Source organism: Sciurus vulgaris (genome assembly GCF_902686455.1).
Source record: "Sciurus vulgaris genome assembly, chromosome: 3".
NCBI lineage: Eukaryota > Metazoa > Chordata > Mammalia > Rodentia > Sciuridae > Sciurus > Sciurus vulgaris.
Window position 1 is genome coordinate 20,522,537 of NC_136463.1, and position 21,000 is coordinate 20,543,536.

The following is a 21,000-nucleotide window of genomic DNA, read 5'->3' on the forward strand; positions in this document are numbered from 1 at the left end:
ATATATTGCTATCACTGACAGCCATCCCCAGCCTCCAGACACATGAGTGAGGTCATCTTGGACTACCCAGCCCCAGTCTATCTGCCAGAGATCCTCAGTGACATAGTGATCCCAGGAGAATTAGGCAGAATAATGAATCAACTGAATCCAACCTAGATTGCCCCCCTATAGAATCATGAGCAAGGTAAATTGGTTTGTTGTTTGAAGTCACCAAATTTCAGAATGGTTTCTTAAACATAAATGAAACACCCAGTAGATGCTGGTTAATAAAAAAGTAATAGCTAGCATTCACTGATATTTATGATATGTCAGGAACTAGTTTAGGGAAATTACATGGATTAACTCATCTAATTCTCATAAAAGTCCTTAATAGATTGCATTACTCTTCTCATTTTGCAAGTGAGGAAAATAAGGTACAGAGATGCTAAACTTACCCAAGGTCACTTTTACTGGATCTAAACCCTAGCAATCTTGCTCCAAAAGCCACACTATAAACCACTATGCTATCTGGAATGAAGAAAACATTAACTTATTGACTGCCTCCAAAACACCTCTCCTTACATATATGTCATATATATTATTTGTGGTCCAGTTTCCCAGTCTGTGCTTCTAAGTCTCCATGCCCTCTGGGGTCTACTTTGAGGCTCTGGGCTCCTCCTATGCATTGTGAGGAACTGATTTACAGACCTGCCAATCTCCACCTACCCAGAAACCCTTGGGCCTTAACTCCTCCTTCCTGCAACCTTTGCCAGTTGCTGGCTCAGGTAGAGTAGGTCTCATCTGGAAAGGAAATGCTCGGTCTCCACATGTCAATATTGTCCTTTGGCCTCGTGTCCCAGTGTGACCTGTGCAGCAAGGGTGATTTTTTTACTCAAAATTTTGGACTTTCTTAGATTTTTCCCTCCTCGAGGTATCCAAATAAGAAAATGAATGTGAGGTGGCTTTTTTATTGTTGTTGAGGCAGGGCCTTGCTATGTTACCCAGACTGACCCCAAACTCCTGGACTTCAGCAATCCTCTGTCTCAGCCTCTGCAGTGGCCAGGACCACAGGTATGCACTACTGCATACCCAACTCTACAATAGCTTTTAAAAAGACAAAAAATTCCTTGAATATAACAATTATTACTATTTATTCAAATTTCACTACAGATATATTTGAGCACCCATAAATAGACATAAAACAAGGCCGGGCATCAGGCCACCAGGCCAATGGGACAGGTTCTTACTCCAAAGAGCTCTAGTTCTTTGATGGGGAATGAAGTAAGGACACATGCAGGTAATGAACAGGAGTTTGGTGTGTGCACCTCCTTCATGGAGTGGAGTTCTGACCAACGTAGGCAGGGAGCAGGGAAAACCAAGAAAATCGTTTTGTTTAGAGAAAGGTGGAGAGAATGATATTGAATTGGTATCAACAGATGAAGATGGGAGAAAGAGGAAGAAGGAGTCAGAAAATGAATGGAGGGGAGCACATGAATAGAAGGGCCTATTTGAGGAAGGGTAGGTGTCTGGGTATCTGGAATGTGGGGCATTAGTAGGGTGGGGTGAGGGATGAGGGCTGAATCCTGTTTATGAACTACCCAATACACCCTGCAGCAAGTGGAAAGCTCTAAAGATTTATGAGGGGCAATTAGCAAAGGAAAAATATGGAAGGCAAGGAAGGTGGGAATTTGCTTACATTATGCCTCTGCTCTGGAAGTTAGATGTGAAGTCCATGGCCAGGCTGGGGTGCATCAAGAGAGCCCCTGACATTTTTCAGGATACTTCCAGATGGTTTCTTGATGAATTCACCAAAGTCCAAGGGAGGAACTAAATCAGAAACCAGATTCATCTATTCATCAAGGGAGATTGTCTTCTGGGGAAGATCTGGATTTACCAAACACCTGCAGACCAATCTATTGACTTACAGTAGCTGTCAAAGCAAAAGCAACAATTATCAGAATGCCCATTAGTTCATTTACAAGACAAGTGACATTAAGTCTTTCCAGGATGTGGCAGGCATCTGGCCTGTTGAACTGGGCATTAGAATCAGCAGTTGATGGTGAAGTGTGTTTGATAAGAACTGGTGCTCCCGTCTGCTTCAGGTGCCTCTGGGACTGGACATGGTCTGATTGGGTTAGTTCCTTACAGGGCTGGGTTGTCACTCTGGGGCTGTCTGTAACACTCTTTTTCTGTGACTCCTGCTGGACCCATTTTTTTTGGGGGGGGGGGTATAAAATTTATTATACATAAAGAATATTACCACTAAAGAATGCAGACAGGCTAGGACACAATGGTACTGGATGGAAGATGGCTAGCTCTTTGGAACAGGTTGATGGGTGGCTCAGCGCCTCATGTCACACTGATTGGTCAGTCAGACAGAAGGGCACATGCCAAATACAAGAGGACTTCAGAGCATCAACCAACTGCTCTGTATGCCCAAGTGCCTTCCTTTTCTAATCTAGGTCTTCAAAAGATGGCACACCCAGAAACAAGAACTGAGGCAGAGGGGCTCCCTAAAGCAGCCCAGCCTCGTCTCTGAAGTCACAGCAACACCACTGTAAGCAATATGTTTAATTGGATGATTTCCATAAACTATACATGGAATTTACCATCACAATTCAGTGAAGTACAAAACATTAAGTTACAGGCTGTGGGAAAGAAAGCAGCACCAATGGTGGCACCTTCCAATCCTGGTTGTTCTAAGGGTTAAAGGGTTGGGGGAGTCTTTTCTAAACAGAGCCCCTCATTTCGATGTACAAAAGAATTACTCTGATCGATATTAAATTGTATTGAAAACAAAATGGACTAAAAAGCAAAACTACTCTATGTTGGGGTGGAGATGGGAGGAAAAGAATGAGTCCTTCAGAGCAGGAAGGCGAGCTGGGAGAAGGTTCTGTGGCTGTGAGTGACCCACTGCTCCATTTTTACTTTGGGTGGTCTCAGGAAGGTCCGATTTTTCTTCTCTTTCTTCCCCTTTGTATTTGCTTGGAAGTTTCACCAGCTGTCCACCCGACCATCTCGGCTTTCCTCAAAGTTTTTCTGCCACTCCCTTTCTCCTTTGGCTTTTTCTTGAGCGTCAATCTCCTCTTCCCTTTGTCGTTTCCTTTCATGCATCTCTTTGGCTTCTCTCTCTTTTCTTTTAATTTCCAGCTCAGCAAAGAATTTCATGATCTGTTTATGTACTGCTTGTTTGAACAACTCAGGATCATCTTCCTCTACATTTATAGGTTTTCCTTCCTTCTTTAATTGCTTTTTCCGCTCTTTCACAGTGTGTTCCACGTATTCTTTTCCTGCCTAAATTACATCCAGGGCCCTCTTCTTTTGTTCCTGATCCAGTAGCAACTTGTAAGCTTTGTCCACTGCTTCAAAAGCCTTTTGTGCTCTATCAGCATCATCTTGATTTTTGTCAGGATGCACCAATATGGACAACTGCCGAAACCTCTTTATTTCTTCATCTGTCACTTCAGGGTCTATCTGAAGAAGCTCAAATGGGTTCAAATTAAAATAAGAGGAACCAGGACGGGTCAATCTTTCAATCTGATTTTTGGATGTCAGAACCGAATCTCTCTTCTCTATTTGTTTCACCTCACTTCCTCTGTGCTGCCTCCACCAGCTGAAGCCCCGCTCTCTCCTGAAGCCACCATTTCCCCACCATCCTTTTATATAGCTTAGCCTTTCTGATCAGTCTCCTTTGGCAGCCTTGAAACTGAACAACCATCTCCAGAGATTTCTACATCTTGGCTACATATTTGCATCGACTGGGGCAAGTTAATTGCTGCTGATGTCTGAATCTCACCTCATGGATCCTAATTTGATTAATTTGAGGTGCAGTATGGGCATGTTGAGGTTTCCAATCTCCCTAGGTGATTTCAACGTGCAATCAAGGTTGAGGACCTGTGGGAAAGGCAACTGTGCATATTTCTGCTCTTGTCCACTGTGTATTCATTTTGCTCTTAGAGGGTTCCTTACTATGAATCAGATGCTGAATACTTCTCAACCATTACTTTGTTTGAATTCTAAAAACAGTTCCACCAGGCAATAAAAAAGAGCAGTGGCCCAGGGGAAGGCAATGAGGTATGATTTTCTATGAAGATCTGGGTTCAATCCAAGCTCCACCTTACATAGTCAGGTGACTTTGGGCAATTACTTCACCTTTCTGAATGTTGGTTTCCTCACCTGTAAAATGGGAATAAGATCTATCTCTCAAAGTTGTTGTGAGAATTAAACAAAGCAATAGATGGAAATCACTTTGCTCAGCGTTGTCTAGATTATACTGGCTTCTCCTTTTCTATGAGAAAACTAAGAGAGACTGAGATATCACATTCCTTGAGGGACTTCAAAAAAGGGGAAGTTCCCCATCATATTCTGACACATGCATGTAAAATCCAGAAGCCACGAGAGACATGCAGTGGGAAGGTTTGAGACTAAGTCCAACTGAGCATGCTTCAATCAATTTCCCTTCATTTTATAAGGTCTCTCCAGCATACAGGGAAGCTGGGGCCAGACAGTCTGGGTGAAGAAGAATCAGCTTTAAGAGAGGGAGATAAAGGGCAGGTGGGGGACCTAGGGCTGGCTCTCACTTTCAAGAATCATCACAGTAGTTTTCTTGTTCTAGCAGTGTTTTAGTCAGCTATTTTGCTATTGTGACTAAAGAATCTGACCAGAACAATTGTAGAGAGGGAAAAGTTCATTTGAGGGCTCATGGTTTCAGAGGTCTTAGTCCATAGAAGGCCAGCTCCAATTCTTGGGTCTCAAGGTAAGGATGAACATCATGGCTGAAGAGTGTATAAGAGGGAAGCAGCTCACATCATGATCAGTAAGCAGAGAGTTTCTACTCTCCAGATACAAAATATACACCCAAAGCCACGCCCCCAAGTCCTTCCTCTTCCAAACACACCCTACCACTTCAGTTACCACTGTTAATCCCTATCAATCCCTATCACTGAATGTGTTAAGACTCTTATAACCCAATCACTTCTCCTCTGAACATTCTTGCATTGTCTCACACGTGAGCTTTTGGGGGACACCTCACATCCAAACCATAATAAGCAGCATCTTCACTGGTTCAAGCCAGGAAGTGGACCATGACTATCTGCATCCCACTGTTTCCCAGCCCCTAGCACAGTGCCCAGTGGACAAATTCATTCATAAAGTTGAAGAAAGTGAAATGGCAACCTCAGCATTGCACTAGACAAGTCCCAAACATCCTCTCCTAAGTTTCCAGAGCTCGCCTGACCCAGACATACTTTTGCCATCTGACCAAGGAAGGCCAGAGGGTGAGGGGGAATTTGGTAGGCCAGAAGATAGTGAGAATACATCTGGATCTCATTGTCTTCCAATAGTTCCTTAGTGCCTAGTAGGTGAGGGTATTGAAACCTTTCCAGTGTTAGAAAAACCTACCCAGATCCCTTTTAGCTCTAAGACTGAGTCTGCCATGTAAAAGCTATTGTCCAAAGTCAAGGTCTTTCTTCCACTTCCACTTCATAGCAAACTAGAACCAACCCAATCCCCTGATGAGGAAAGATTAGTTTACCATCAACTTGATAAAGTATCTGATCCTTTAAAAACCATCCTTTTGGGTGTTACATGGTAAGCTGCCAAAATGCTTATGATACCCTTAAAAGAAAAAGAATACAAAAGAGTATTTAGACTGTCCTTATCTATGTAAAAACACTAGCAGACAGAGGCAAAACTGCAGCAAAATTTAGATGAGTGAGAAAACATGTTGGAGGGATACTTGGGATATGTTTTTCTGTTATTGTTGTGTTGTTTTTTGTGCTCTTTTTTGTGGTTTGACTCATCATTGAGAAAGACCAGACTGTTCTGCATGACATCCAAGTTTCCAATATTTGTTGAATGCAGGGAGAGACCAAGAGCAGAGTTGGGATAGAGACATGTACCCTTTTTTTAAAATAAAACTTTACTGAGATTGAAGTCACATACTATATCGTTTACCCATTTAAAGTGTGTCATTCAATAGATTGTAGTAATTTTCCAAATTGCTGTGCAATCATCACTAAGACACATGTCCTTTTAAGCTTTTTAGAATTTTCAACCTGTAAATGTTTTATGACTTTGAGAAGTAAATGTTCACAAACACAAATAGTCATCATCTTCTACATGAAGCCCTCCCAAACTCCTACAGACACCCTGTTCTGTGATCCACTTGTCTGTCAGCTCTTATCCCAATGTTTTGCTTACGAAAGGACTTCTCCCTAGCTTAGACTTTGAGCTTTTTGAGGGAAATGATGGAAGACACTCGTTGTGTGTGTGTGTGTGTGTGTGTGCACGTGCACACGCACCAGTGCAAGCCTGGCATTCAAGAAGAGTCCAAGAAATGTTTGATAAATGAATGGATCAAGTCTTCTCTGCTTCTAGATTCATGGAGTAAGGTAAGAAGCACAGGTTTGTAATCTGGGGAGGCCAGAGGGGCACATAGTCCTCCATCTGCATCTCTGCCCCCCCACCTCATCTCATCTCCACCTCATCCATCATCCCACTCCCTCTCTATCTCACTCCCATCCTAACCCCCAACCCCTCCCCAACTCCTTCTCCAAACCCATCTCCATTTTGCTCTATGTCCATCTCTTTCTTGGACAGACCCAGTTTTTGGAATGTAGAAATACAGCAGGCCTCTTGGAACCAGCAGTAGGAGTTTTGATTCTTTATTTGAGTGTCCTTCACTCCACTATGACATTACTATGAAGGCACTTGTATTGACTAACATGATTATTACTATGGAATTAGCAGGGACTGGAAAACCCAAGCTGAATGAGTAAAGGGCACATGAGTCTCTTGGGCAGCTGAATGAGATTGTTGCAGTTAGAGGACCTGCAGATGTGGAGGAGGAATGCCACAGACACTGTGTACTTCCACCTGCAGAGCCTGAGGGGAGCAAACATGGTCAGTCATCGCCACGGGCCAAGCCTCAGAGTGGGCACAGACAGGCTCCATGAGGAGGCTAAGCCAGACCACCTAGCAGGGTAGAAATGAACAACCCTCGGAAAGCACACACACAGGGTCTTCCAGCGAGGTCTACAGGTCTACGGGTCCCTAGAAGGCCCACAATTCCCAAAGCTTCTTCCCTCCAGATTTGCTCCAGAACTTTGAAATTTGAACTTCTTGGATCTTTCTGGGTTGCATTTCTCAGGGTCCGGTTGGTTCTTGAGGCTGGAAAGATGTGTTCTTAGAAGAACCTTCCTGTTTTTTCCTTAGCATTCCCTGTGCACACCCTTCCTCAGGGTGCCTGGACTGTGCCCTTTGACCTCTGCAGGTAGCCCTATTGCGCACTCCTAGGTCACAGCAGCATGCCTTCCAGGCAGACCTCAGTCAGACCCTATCTCTGCCTCTGGAGGAACAATCTTTTTTCCCCACAGTGTTTATTTTGAGAGCAAGACAGTATCTGCATCCATCATGGCCCAAATTTCTTTAAATGAGAAAATGGAAGAATTCAATACAAGGTATTTATCTGGGTTGAGAGAGTAAAGAGAGACTGAATCATCGAGCTGAGGTGCAAATGGAAAGAATAAGCAACTTAAGCAAACAGGCTCTGCCTTCACCCCTTCTCCACCTACACACCACATCCTGCTGAGAGTCACCACATGTAAATGTAGCTCCTAGGCTGTTCTTTTTATTATTATTATTAATTTTGGTGGGGAAAATAGCTGGAATTGAACCCCCATGGCTTCACACATCTTAGGCAAAAGTTCTACCGCTGAGCTACATCCCCAACCCTTTTTACATTTTTATTTTGTCTCAGCATCCCAAGTAGCTGGGATTACAGGCTTGTGCCATCATACCCAGAACACGTTTAGTATTTGTAGGGAAGTCCCCTAGTCAAAACTTAGTTCTTTTCCAACTCATGTGGTTAACGGGTCCATTTGTCAAGGGAGCCCCAGAATTCTATATGGTCTAAACTCCAGGTTTGTGACCCTTCTGGTCACAAGCTGAATTGGACCCAAATCTCTATGTCCTGAGTCCACCTCTTGTCATATCCTTTAAAAAAAAAAAAAAAAAAAAAAAAACAAAACTATTTTTTAGTTGTCAATGGACTTTTATTTATTTATTTAATTTATTTATATGCGGTGCTGAGGATCGAACCCAGTGCCTCGTACACACTAGGCAAGTGCTCAGCCACTGTGCCACAACCCCAGTCCCTTGCCATATCCTTTTAAAGTCTCAGAATATGAGTGGGTAGCCTGGGCTTGCTCCTGAGAAAGGAACCCCATTTTTTCTTGATCTCATGACCCACAGAAATGACATTGACAGAAGTGGGCAAGCCACAGAAGCAGAGGTTTAGACTCCATGTACTGCATAAAACTTGGTCTTTGAGCCCTATTTCCTCCTCACTTTACTCTGCCCACAAATCCCTTCCTGGAAAAGATCCCAGTTCTTTATGCCCTTCTAAAGTCCACACCACCGGGCTGGTAGCCCTGGAGGCTGTTGTGCTGACCTATCAAAGAAGGTCCCCATTGGGAGATACCTACCTTATTTGCAGGCCCACCCCTAACTGGGCAGCTCCCAGGCTAGTGGCCTGAGCTTCTGAAGCCTTTTGGTTCTCACCCCCAGTGACATTCTTGTCATCTATGCTTGCTGTTTCAAAGTAATAAAGGTCACTGCCACCATGGCTCTGGGAACAGATGACCCTTCATTATTCTACCCGCAAACACCCCTGAGCTACGCTGCCACTTGACCATCCTTTCCCCTCATAAGAGCACATGCCATGTGTCCTGTGTAAATGGTGGGGACTTGGAAGGGGATTACTTGGCAATGTAGACAGATAGCAGGATAATAGGAGGAAGATTTTCATTCAGGCAGAGAAGCAGAGAGACAAGAAGAAAGCTGTACAGAGACATATGTCTCTCACAAGAGATAACGAGGGATTGTCCTCTCAAACAGGATAGCTTTTGCAGGTCCAAGTTTCCCCAGCCCAGTGAGAGATGGAGGAATATAAGAATTGAGGCAGCAGGGACATACCTCCAGAACCTTGGGGGAAATAGCAGAGGAATGGGGAAGAGGAAGAAGGAAGGGCCACTGAGCCTAGTGGAGATCTTGCCCTGGAGCTTGACAGAGCAATAGGTCTCTAGAAGAAGTTCCATACTTATATCTAAGACCCAGAGCAGAAGAAAGGCTAGGGTGGTCCAAGCAAGCTTCTGACTATTTAAAAATTGTTAAAAATAGAAATTTTACGTCATGAATATTTTATACGATAAAAAAGAAAAATAAAATACAAGTCACTTTGGAAAACATTTGGGTAGTGGCTCTAAAGGTTAAACACAAAATTACCATATCACCCATAAATTCCACTCTGAGCTGTATACCCAACAGAAGGGAAAACATAAGTCTGTACAAAAACATGAATGTTCCTGACATGATCCATAATAACCAAAAATGGAAACAACTCAACTGCCCATTAACTTATAAACAAGTAAACAAAATATGGTTTATTCATATGTGTTAATCATCTTTCTATTACTATAACAAAATACTTGAAGCAATTTACTTATGAAGAGAAAATATTATTTTGACTTACAGTGTGGGAAGTTCCAGTCCATGACTGACTGGTAATGTTGCTTTGGGCCTAAGGCAAGCAGTATATCATGGCAGAAGTGAGAGGCAGAGCAAAATCACTATGTCAGGAGGCCAGGGAGAGAGAGAGAGAAGGGATGGGAATTCCACAGTTCCCTTCAAGGATACACAGCCAATAACCTAAGGACCTCCGACAAGTCCCCACCTTCCAGAGATTCCACCATCTCCCAATAGCACCACCAGCCTTTAATATTTGGGGCCTTTAGGGGACATTCAGATCCAAATTCTAACACCATACATGGAATAGATTTAGCAATAAATGAATGAAGCAGTAATAGACACTATAAAATTATGTACTTCAAAGCATGCTAAATGAAAAGAAGCCAATCATGAAAGACCATATATTGAATGAAATCCACTGATATAACATGTTTCAGATATAGACAAATCCATAGTGGCAGAAAGTAGATTAATGATTATCCAATCGTGGAAGGGGTAGGGGAGGAATGGGGAATGACTGCTAATAGGGTATGGGATTCCTTTTTTGAGGGTACCCAGGATTGAACCCAGGGGTGCGTGACCACTGAGCCACATCCCCAGCCCTTTTTTATTTTTTATTTAGGTAAGAAGTTGCTTAGGTGCCTTGCTAAGTCGCTGAGACTGGCTTTGAACTTGTGATTCCTCTTGTGTTCAGCCTCCCCAGTCACTGGGATTACAGGTGTGGGCCATGGTGCCTGGCTAGAAATGGGGTTTCTTTCTGGAGTGATGAAAATGATCTGGAATTAGAGGCAATGATTGTGCAACATTGTGACTATATGAAAAGCCACTAAATAATATACTTAAAATAATGAATGAATTTTAAGTTTTATGAATCATGTCTCATTTATAAAAATAAAAAAGCTTAGAAGACACAGGAGTCACCTAAGGACAAGCTTGGTCATTGCTCTAGCCCCCTGGCTGGGTCATTCCTCCCCTCCCTAGGGTAGGAACTCATCACAGCTGGGATCCACCAAGCCCAGTGTTCCTGTGTCAGGCATCTCAGGGTCAGGATGCTCCAGCCAGGGAGGAGGAGGAAAAGGAGAACAGTGGAAGAGAGAGGACCTTGGCAGAGACATCAGGGTATAAGGAGGGAGAAGAGGAAAAACAGCATGCCCTGCCCAGTGTCCAGTTGCTGCCCATCCCTCTTACCCTGACCCTGGGACCCCTGGTCAGACTGGCCATCCCAGGGATCAACTAGTTTGAGAGAAGCCCCCATGGGAGAAGGCAGGGAGGTCGGGGGCACGGCAGCAGCCTGGGATAGGCAAGCCTGGGGGTTGATCTCACAGGCCCCAGCATCCTGGTCCTCCGGAAGTAGACAGAGTCAGCAGAGTAGAAGGAGGGGTCCTCGTCAAAGAAGTTGTAGGGTCGGAGGAAGAAGCCCACCCCATTCCCCACAGTCACCGTGTTGGGAATGTCCTCTGCATGTGGGATGTGCAGAAACCAGCTGTCACCCATGCCACCAAGTCCTAGCAGGGGGGAGAAGAAAGAGGATCATGAGGTCAGGCTTAGCTAGGGATGTGCCCTCATTTCCCTAGTGGCCTTTCAGGGAAGGCCTTCCGCTCACCAGTCCATATTCCCTTAATTCTCAGGAAAAATGTGAAATTATAAAGTTTTTTTTTTTTTTCTAAGTGGGTTAAGACTCCTGAGGAATCTGGCTGGGAAAGAGAGAAGTGTCTCGTTCCTGCCTTCCCCTCTCATTTCCCCTCTTTTCTCACTTCCCATTCAACTCACCTGCCCTACAATAGTCCTCATTATTGATGAAGTCAGTGAAGTCCACCGTAGGTGTCCAGGGGTCATTCAAATTGTAGATGCTGGTGCTACTGGGTTCCCCCTCCTTCCGCTGTGTCACAGCCAGCTGGTACCTAAAGGCAATTTGTTTAGACCTACAAGATCATCAACCCCAACTACTGCCCAAAAGCTACACAGAAGAGGGAACAGAAAGGGGAAATAAACACAAAGGTCTTTGTATTGAGTCTCTTTATCATTCTCCTGCAGTTCTCATTCTTCCCCAACCCTGCAGAGTTCTGCATTTGTTCAATATTCTGTACCTCAAATATCATTCGGGTAGGAATGTCATTCATCTATCCTTGCAGATCAGAGCCTGATGTTGAGCTTTGAGTTTGGATCCATATGTATGGACATGTCTTGATTCCAAATCTAGGTCAAGTTCACTATCTCAAATGCCTGGATTTTAGGGATTACTTCCTCCAACCTGTGTTCTTTAACTCTTTGTTTTTCCTTCAATCCTTATTGCAAACATTTTAAACATATGGAAAAGTTGGAAGAACTGTATAGTAAACACCCATAATATCCACAGTCTAGATTCTACCATTAATGTTTTACTGTATTTGCTTCAATGCACTGTATCTTGCCTGTCATCCATCCATCCAACCATCCATCCATCCATCCATCCATCCATCCATCCATCCACAGGTCTTCATTTTGAGCAGCTAAAGCTCCACAGAAAGGAGGTGCATCTGCACCCATAAAAAATAGAGCAATGTGAGGCCCTTCCATTTCAGTTCCCCCAGCCCTCTCTGACAGCCCACCACTCACCTCCCCCAGCTGAAGGCTCTCTCCATGGAGCTGTTCTGGGGCAGTGGCTCCCCAGCAAAGCTGAGTGTCTGGATGCGATAGCCTCGTGGGTGACCCCACTTGTTGCTGTGGTTGCTGGCCAGGTACAGGTAGCGGGGAGTGGCCCCTCCCAGGGGGAAGGCAGCCTGCTCCTCTGTCTCCAGCAGCCTCCGGGTCACTTGCAGCCTCTGCACTTGGTACTCAGGGTGCCAGGGCACACTCATGGGGACAAAGGTCATGTCCTCAGCCCAGACCCAGTTCTCCAGTCCTGTGTGCGGTGGGTGAGGGTGGAAGGCTGATCATACAGCGGCCCTGGCCCCTCTGGAGTCTCCCCCACCTGGCATCAGAGGGGGGCCAAAGAACATCTCAGGATAGAGTGTGGCCCCTGCTTCCCTTCCCTCTCTCCAAGATATCCCCAATGCACAGATTTTGAGAAGTTCCTTCTCACTATGTAATTTCTAGTAGTTATTCCAGATACCTTGTGACTGATCCTCCACCTACCTTTGCCCGTTGAGGAGTTACAAGAAGGTAGTTTACCCAGTGGGCATTGCACGGGGTGAGATTCCTTCTGACTTGGAAAGAGGAACTGCTTCTCACAACTCAAGCCCTATGGCATCACCTGAACTGCCTTATAATGGAAATAAGGCTCACCCTTATGGAAGCTGAAGTTCTGTGCATGCACTGTGCTAAATGCTTTATATATATACTTTTATCTTTATGACAACCTTATGAAGGAGGACGTATAATTGTCTCCACTTGTAGATGGAACAATTAATGCATAGAGAATTTGAATAATGTGTCTTGGTTGGTCAAAAGGATACACAGTATTGTGGCAGTCCTGGGGACCAGGGTTTTAGTGTGGTTTTTACACTGCCCACACATTAGCACACAGAGGAAGCCAGCATAGAGCAATCCCACAACATGTGGTCTGCAGACATGTGGGCCAAAGTGAAGGGAAACTATACCCTGGGCCTCACACTACTGGGGGCTTGGAGGCATCTCCTATAGTTTGAACATGACAGGGATCTGGGAGTGGGTCCAAAAATTACAATTTGTTCCTTGAACATTTGGAGTTTTGAATTATTTTGTTGGAGCCTAACTAGGTCCCATATTAGGAATCATCTTATATGATCTGAGATCAAAGAGCAATAAATCAAAATATGCTGGCAACTCCTCCATACTTTTCTAGGGACCAGAAGAGAACAGAAACTGATTTAGCAAAACTTAGTTTCCTTCTATGGATCCACTGCCCCTAAACCACAGTCCAGCATATTTACCCTTAGAGAACAAAAACTAAGAGTTCTTTGTTGTCCATCTACAGAAGAGGGTTCATAATAATAGCTGGTATTTCTAAGGGATTCACCATGTGTAAGCACTATTCCAAGTGCTTTAAAAGTATTATCACTTAACTACAGAGATACAAGGAGAAGTGTGGGTATAGGTTGGCTTGAACATATACTTAAATTTTATTTCCCTCCTCTTTTCCTCCTCCCTCCTCAACCATTAAAAGGACATTCATTTATAATGAAATAGATGAATCTGAAAGATACTGTGTTGAGTGAAAATAAGCCAGGAACAGAAAGACAATCCTGCAAGGTCTCATTCATATATAGACTCTAAAGCAGTTGAACCCATAGAAGAAGAAAGAATGTTGGTTACCAGGGACTATGGTTTGGGGTGGGGGTTAGGAAATGTTGGTCAAAGGATATAGCATCTTGGCTAGGAGGAATAAATTCAAGAGGCTCATTGTACAAACTGGTGACTATTGTTATAAATCTTATATTGTATTATTGAAAATTGCTAAGAGAGTAGTTTTTAACTGTTATCACAGAAAAAGTATGTGAGGTAATGCATGTTAATTAACTCCACGTAGCTATTCCACAATATACACATATTTCAAAACAACAGGTTGTACCTGGTAAATGCATATATTTTTAGTTGTCCATTAGAAATATTTTAAAAAGGAAAAAAGTCTAAATGACTAGTAGGAAAACATCATAGTAATAATAGTTGTAGGCGAAATCCACCAACAGATGCTAAAATTAGTGGGCAAAAGTTTGAGGGGAAAAAATAGGATATTTGTGTAACATCAAAGTATTTTCCCCAAGATATTTATTAATTGAAAATGTAAAATATTAACTTTTATGAGGGAGAAAGTCAAAAGACACACTTTAACCAAGTGCATGAGGTCAACATCATTAATAAGACGTATCAATATCATGTACCCCTTGATATGATAACCTTGAGAAGGGACACACATCAGTTTTGTGGTTTTCTTGCCTCTCAAAATGTAGTTGCAATCTAACCATGACAAAACATCAGAGAAACCCAGATTGAGAGAGAGTTTACAAAAATAATGGGTCAGCAGTTTTATAGAGTGCCAAGGTCATGAAAAAAAGAGAAATCTAACTAACCATCGCAGGTTGGAGGAGACTAAGATATACAACATCGAAATGTAATGCAGAGGCTGGGGTTGTGGCTCAGTGATGGAGCGCTTGCCTAGCATGGGTGAGGCACTGGGTTCGATTCTCAGCACCACATATACATAAGTAAATAAAATAAAGGTCCATCAACAATTAATAAAAACATTAAAAAAAAAAAGAAATGTAATGCAGAGACCTGGATTAGATTCTAGAACAGAAAGAGAACGTTAGTATAAGAACAAATAAACTCTCTAAATTAGTTAATGGGATTGTAATAATTTGGTCTCCTGGTTTTGATTCTTAATTATGATTAATGTAAGACATCAACATTAGAGGAAGTTGAGTGAAGGGTAGATGGGAATACTTTGTACAATGTTGGCAACTTCTTGGTACGTCTAAAATTATTCAAAAGCCAAAAAAAAAAAAAAAAACTAGTTATTCATCCTACAAAGAAGGCACTATTATTTTGATGCTTAAGTAAACTGAGGCAAAGAGATGTTAAGCTTAAAAAGTTTCCATCATACACATCTTCCCAGGAGCTCTGTAAGCATGCTCTATTCCTCCTTTAGAAGATAGGCTTTCTGGGAACAAGGATGTGTTTCTTTAGTTAACTTGCACAGTGCAGTGCTTGGCACCGGGGTGTATTTAATAAACATGCATTGTTTGCTTGAATAATCTTATGATGAGAAAAGAAGTGGCAAAATGCATGTACATCATAATCCCATTTTGATATAGAAATCTGACTGTGTACATCAATATATCATATTATAGTATGACAAATTAGTTAACTACAGAAACAATTTTCAAGTTCAGAAGAATTTTTTTAAGATGGGAGAATACCAACCTACTAAGAATGAAAACTTCTGAGCAGGATGACTTTTGCATTTATCACATATCCTTTTATATTTTATTATTTCAAAGAAAAATTTTAAAACTGGCTGTGGAGACTTCAGGCCACTCTTCTGGCACCCTTGTTCCCATCAGGGTGTCTTACCTGCCACATCCAGATCCACCTTGAAGTGAGCACTGTGGGTGTGGACCGTGCCCAGCGTGTGCTCCCCAACTCGGTTCCCGTACCTTTGGGCAGCACCAAAGAGGAATGAAGAGCTGATGTAGCCCGTGGCATGGACTTTGACTTCTATGGCCCCATTGGGGTGGAAGACCATATCCCACACATAGTCATAGTTGAGCATGGTGGACACAGATCTGATGACCAGCACTGTCTCCGCAAGGCCCCCAAAATAGTGGGAGTGGATATCTGAGTGGTGTCGCCGCAAGGGGAGACCCTGATTCTGTTCAAACACACAAAAGGCATCACGTATTGTCTTGGGGGTTTGGGACTCCAAAAGGAAGTGCCAGTCCACATAGGTGGCCAGGTAGGGGCAGTCCACCCCACGGGTCAATGGGGAAGAGAAGTGACCCAGGCCAAAACCACCATCTGTGTAGCGACTTCGCAGAGCAGCAGGAGAATTTCCTCCATAGATGGTCAAAGCTTCCTGGACGCTGACTTCATAGGCCACCCTCTCCCCTTGGAAGCGGATGTCAAAGATCCTTGGGCCACTGAAAGCTCCAAGGCCAAAGGAGAAAGTCCACAATGAGGAGGCCACTCGACTCCCCTGGACACTGAAGCGGGGACCCTGGGGATGGAACTGCAGAGGGGGAGCCGGACCCGGGGGCACGGGGGACTTCAGGGACCAGGACCCACCTGTGCCATTGTCTGGGATTAGCACCACATTCACCAGGCCAGCCTCAAACTGGTCCTCCAGCTGGGCCAGACTCTCATAGTAGCGGCCTTGATAAAATACCTTCTGGATGGTCCAGTTGGCAGGGTCCAGGGCCTTGTGGTCTACCAGCAGCTCCAACCCCACCGGGTGCAGGAAAAACCCAGCCCCTGAGAGGTTATAGTAGAGGCCAAACCAGGTGGCTCTGTCCCCTGATTGCAGACCACGGGGGGCTGTGTTCATTGTTACCAAGTTTCTTCCCTGGCGTTTGTAGAAGCAGCAGTGGTGGAGAAGCCCCGCAGCCTGGGGCAGCTCTCTGTTGAAGATCATCTGGTCTATGTCCAGGTATTCTTGGAACAGCACGGGGCGCCGGTGATAGGGCAGGGGGCCCCCATGACGCTCCAGAGTCACGTCCCGCATGTAGGAGGGGTGAGGCAGCGGCCCCACCACCAGTTCACTCACGTTGGGCTGGGGTTGTCCACCAAAGAAGATGATGGCCAAAGCTTCCCGGGCAGGTGGAGGGCCCCCTCTGTCCAAGTGGGCCAGGGCTGAAGCCTTGGGGGGCAGCTGCAGCTCCACTGAGAAGACACAGTTGTCTGAGGGGCGAGCCTGGGCTGCATCCACCAGCCCTGGCCCCAGCTTCTGGGTCAGAAAACTCATCACAGCTGTCAGCTCCTCTTGGCTCAGGTCTGCAAACAGCTGGCTCTGGCAGGGTGTGTCCAGGGCTGGGCACTGGGAGATACAGAGGGGCAATGGGGACCCAGGCCTGGTTTACATTCCCTGTCACTCCTAGACCCATCTTCACACATACCTGTCACCAGAACACTAAATAGGTAAAAAATAATAAGGACCGCCATCCCTAAAGCTGAGGGCCTCTTCAGGCTCTGGTTCTGAATGCGGAACAGAAGATAGAGAGACGGGACCCGAGAGTAGGATGCCTCTCACCTCTGGAGGGTATTGGTCTCTGGTTGGTGCTGCCAGTAAGAGGCATGATAGTAACGGGAATGACAAGCAACCCAGAGCAGAGGGGTGGAACTGGAGGGGACCAGGGCTCAGGTCAGGTGTAGGAGGTGGGGCTGAGGGAGGACCCTGGACTTTGTATAACCCACATCAGCCTCTGTCCTGTTCCAAATCAAACAGCACACTCAGAGTCAGGGAGGGGGAGCCACGTGGGTGGCAGGGTGGCTTTTGGAGAAAACAGATGGCAGGAGGCAAGAGGAAAGAGAAGCAACTGTGTCCTGGGACTCTTCTTTCTCTAGTCTAGGGATGAAACCCTTCTCTTGGCTATAAGGCTGCCAGTGAAACTCACCTGACCACCCCTCTGCTGAAAGGCTTCAGAGAACTTTGTAGCACAGGAGGGGCAGGTCTCTGTGGAATTACGTGGGGTTCACAAGTAGAACATGGGTGTGAGCTCATGTGTGTTTGTGTGCATGTTGTGGTGGGCAGGAGGAACTGACTCACCCTTCCCACTAGGACCTGAGGAAGTGATAGAGGAACTGTCCTCTCCTCCATCACCACCTTGGCCAGGCTGACCTCAGGCCAGCAGAAGGTGAACATCATAGCAGTCACCACTATCAACTGAAGACTGGCTGACCATTCACAAAATTCCCAGATTCCTGAGTCTCACCTAAACCTAAAGATGAACACACAACAAATATGCCTAAAATTGAATTTCCTGCCAATCATGTGGGATGAGGGTCCAGAACTGGTTATCTGGTATAGAAAAATAAAGTAATGTGACATTTAATACTTACCCCAAATGTTGGGGAAAAAAATTCACCACCAACTTCCATCAACTGAGCAAACGATAAAAACAAAAGGGACTCACTGTAAGAGCTTCTTACAATGAAGACAGAAGCAATAGAACTACAATAACTAAAGCAGCAAAGATCACTGGGAAAAGATGCCCTTTAGAATATGAAGGAATAATTCAATGTCAAGGTCCAGCCCTGCCAAAAGGCAAGCCATCCCAATCAGGGAATATGAGTCTGGGCCCTTTGATAAGTTATAAGTCAGTACTGGAAAAGGTGTGTTCAGCTGTTAGTTAAGAACACAGCATTGGGCTGAGGCTGGGACTCAGTGGTAGAGCGCTTGCCTAGCACATGTGAGGCACTGGGTTCAATCCTCAGCACCACATAAAAATAAATAAATAAAAATAAAGGTATCGTGTCCATGTACGATTTAAAAATATTAAACATACACACACACACATACACAGAGCATTGGCCAGGTACAGTGAGACATGCCTATAATCCCAGTGACTCAGAAGGCTGAGGAAGAAAGATCACAAGTTTGAGGTCAGCCTGGGCAACATACTGAGACCCTGTCTCAAAAATAAATGAATAATAATAAAATGGGCTGGGAATGTAGCTCAGTAGTAGGGCATTTGCCTAGTATGTGTAAAACCCTGGGTTTGATTCCTCAGTATCACAAAAGTAAGTCAGTAAATAAATAAATAAACACAGCATTATGATGGCCCATGTGTCTTTATCCTGAACCGTGTTACCAAGGAGAGGTCAAGACTGTTCAGTCTAGTGGGAGCTCACGAGGGTCTCATGTGAGGAGGTGGAATGTCTAGGACAGAGACCTTTGCAGTGGCTCTTGGGGAAACGGCATCTACAAAGGGGTCACCCTGACCCTGTTCCCTGTTTATTACTTTCATAGTTTCTTCTAATATCTTTTCATCCCAGTTTTATCAATCTTCATATAATCTTAAAATTTTGCTGAAAAGATGTCTTTCTGGGAGAATTACTCAGAAGACAGGACCACATACTTTGTTCCCCCACTACATTTTATCTGTGAATAAACTCAGCTCAGCCTTTGCGAACCTGGTAAAGATGAGTTTATACCTGGGATCCAGTGTCCACGAGGCTGAAGGCTAGGTCAGGAACATGGTGTCTTATTGGAACTGCCCACGTTGTGTGGTCACTCAGCAGCACAGGGCACACTCTACTGTGATTTGTGTTCCAGAGAATGGGCTCTGGTTGTAGTGGAACTTAGGTGGGACAGATTAGAGGCAATGATACCAGACAGGAAGCCAAGGGCCAGAATCAGACCAGCGACTTTGAGGACAGAGAAGGGATGAGTCTGAGAGATGTTAAAGGGTAGAGCTGACAGGACTGGGTGCCTGTCTGATGGGTGTAGGGACAGAGAATATGTTTTAAATGACATAAAGATTTCCTGTTGGTAAGAGGTTATGTGGGTGGAGGGTGGGGCTTTCACCATGACAAGGACAAATCCAAGGAGCTGCAAGACCAAGGAAGGAACATAAGTTTGAGTTTGAGATACACATGTGAAGTCCCAGTAAGGATGCCAAGGAAAAGCAGTGGAGAGATGATGTTCTAGGTTAGAAATACAGATTTCACCATTATCAAGTATTAGCAGTTAAAGTAAGAAAGTCTGAGGTCAGGTGAGGAGAACTTCTAGAAAGAGAAGAGAGAGCCAAGGACAAGTCCTGAAAATAAGGTCCAGAAATTCCTGGAAATAAGTCCTGGAAAATCTTCTGAGAAGGAACAAATATAGACAAATATTTGTTAATATTTGTAGACAAATATTTATAAACAAATATAGAGGAGGTGTTAAAATATGAGGAAGACAGGAGAGAGCTCCAGAGAGGAGGGAGTAGTCAGTGTTATTAGATACCACAGAGAAGGCCTGAAAGGAAGGCTAATGGTTTTTGTGTTTAAGAAGTCACTGGTGCTAAGCATGTTGGCCCACCCCTGTAATCCCAGCAGCTTGAGAGGCTGAGGCAGGAGGATCACAAGTTCAAAGCCAGCCTCAACAATTTAGCAAGGCCCTAAGCAACTCAGTGAAACCCTGTCTCTAAATAAAATACAAAAAAGGACTAGGTATGTGGCTCAGTTGTTGAGTGCCTCTGGATTCATTCCCCAGTACCAAAAAAAAAAAAAAAGAATCACTAGTGACCTTTGCCAAAATGGTGTCCTCGGCCTGTGGGTCACCAGTGAGAGGACAGTGGATGAGGAGTTATTGGAGGAGGTCAGGAAGCAGATCCAGCCGGTAGAGACCATTCCTTAGAGGAAAACGCTGTTTGAAGACCCCCACCCCAGGAAATATGGGAGAGAGGCATGGCAAGATGAGAGTAACTAGGGAAGAGCCAGTCAATAGTAAGACTGAAAACACAGAGGAGGTGTGGAAAAACAGAATCTTCCAGAAGGAGGTGGAATGGGTGGGTATCGCCTCTATAGGCACCTTCACATCACCTCTGTATCACCAAACCCAGTCAAAGAAGCAGTCAGGACAGCATCAATTTCCTCCCCCTTTTGAGGCTTACTCATTTAAAGATTTTTTTTTTTCTCATACCCTCTATACATTGCTTAAGTGTACAGGGAGGATCTGACCAATTGTTGCAAAACCAAAATGACTAGCAAGGAGACTGATTGGTAGGTAGGATTTTACTTTGACAGTGACTCTCCACTTGTCTTCCTCTTCCCCAACCAACTTCTACTTCTCTGCCAGGATCAATATAGACATCACGTCCTTCAGGAAGCTTCCTCCAGACCCCATGTCTGGGTTAGGAGTCTCCGCTATGGTCTTACTCCATCCCTGATTGTAACTGCATGCATTGCCCCGAGGGTGGAAGTTGTCTCTATTCACTCACATATTCTAATGCTGCCCACATTGCCTGGCATTTGGAAGGTACTCCATAAACCTTCACTGAATGCATGCCGTAATCCTTCCTTAAACTTGCAGTTGGAGCCCTTCCCAGGGGCAGGTGG

At 44.5% G+C, this 21,000-nt stretch overlaps 1 protein-coding gene and 1 pseudogene across 2 annotated transcripts; both read right to left on the reverse strand.

Annotated features, from left to right (window-relative positions):
* Positions 1-2,192: 2,192 nt before the first annotated feature.
* LOC306656565 (dnaJ homolog subfamily C member 8-like) lies at positions 2,193-4,121 on the reverse strand (annotated as a pseudogene). Its single transcript has one exon. The product of its transcript is annotated as a dnaJ homolog subfamily C member 8-like (transcript).
* A 3,909-nt stretch (positions 4,122-8,030) lies between these two features.
* LOC306656833 (amine oxidase [copper-containing] 3-like) lies at positions 8,031-17,357 on the reverse strand. The gene is given in 9 exon segments (XM_079132374.1): positions 8,031-10,789; positions 10,792-10,848; positions 10,851-10,982; positions 10,985-11,012; positions 11,278-11,292; positions 11,294-11,408; positions 12,103-12,388; positions 15,538-16,974; positions 16,977-17,357. Coding segments are annotated over 9 exon segments (2,268 nt in total). The 5' UTR covers positions 17,122-17,357; the 3' UTR covers positions 8,031-10,736.
* Between the last annotated feature and the right edge of the window lie 3,643 nt (positions 17,358-21,000).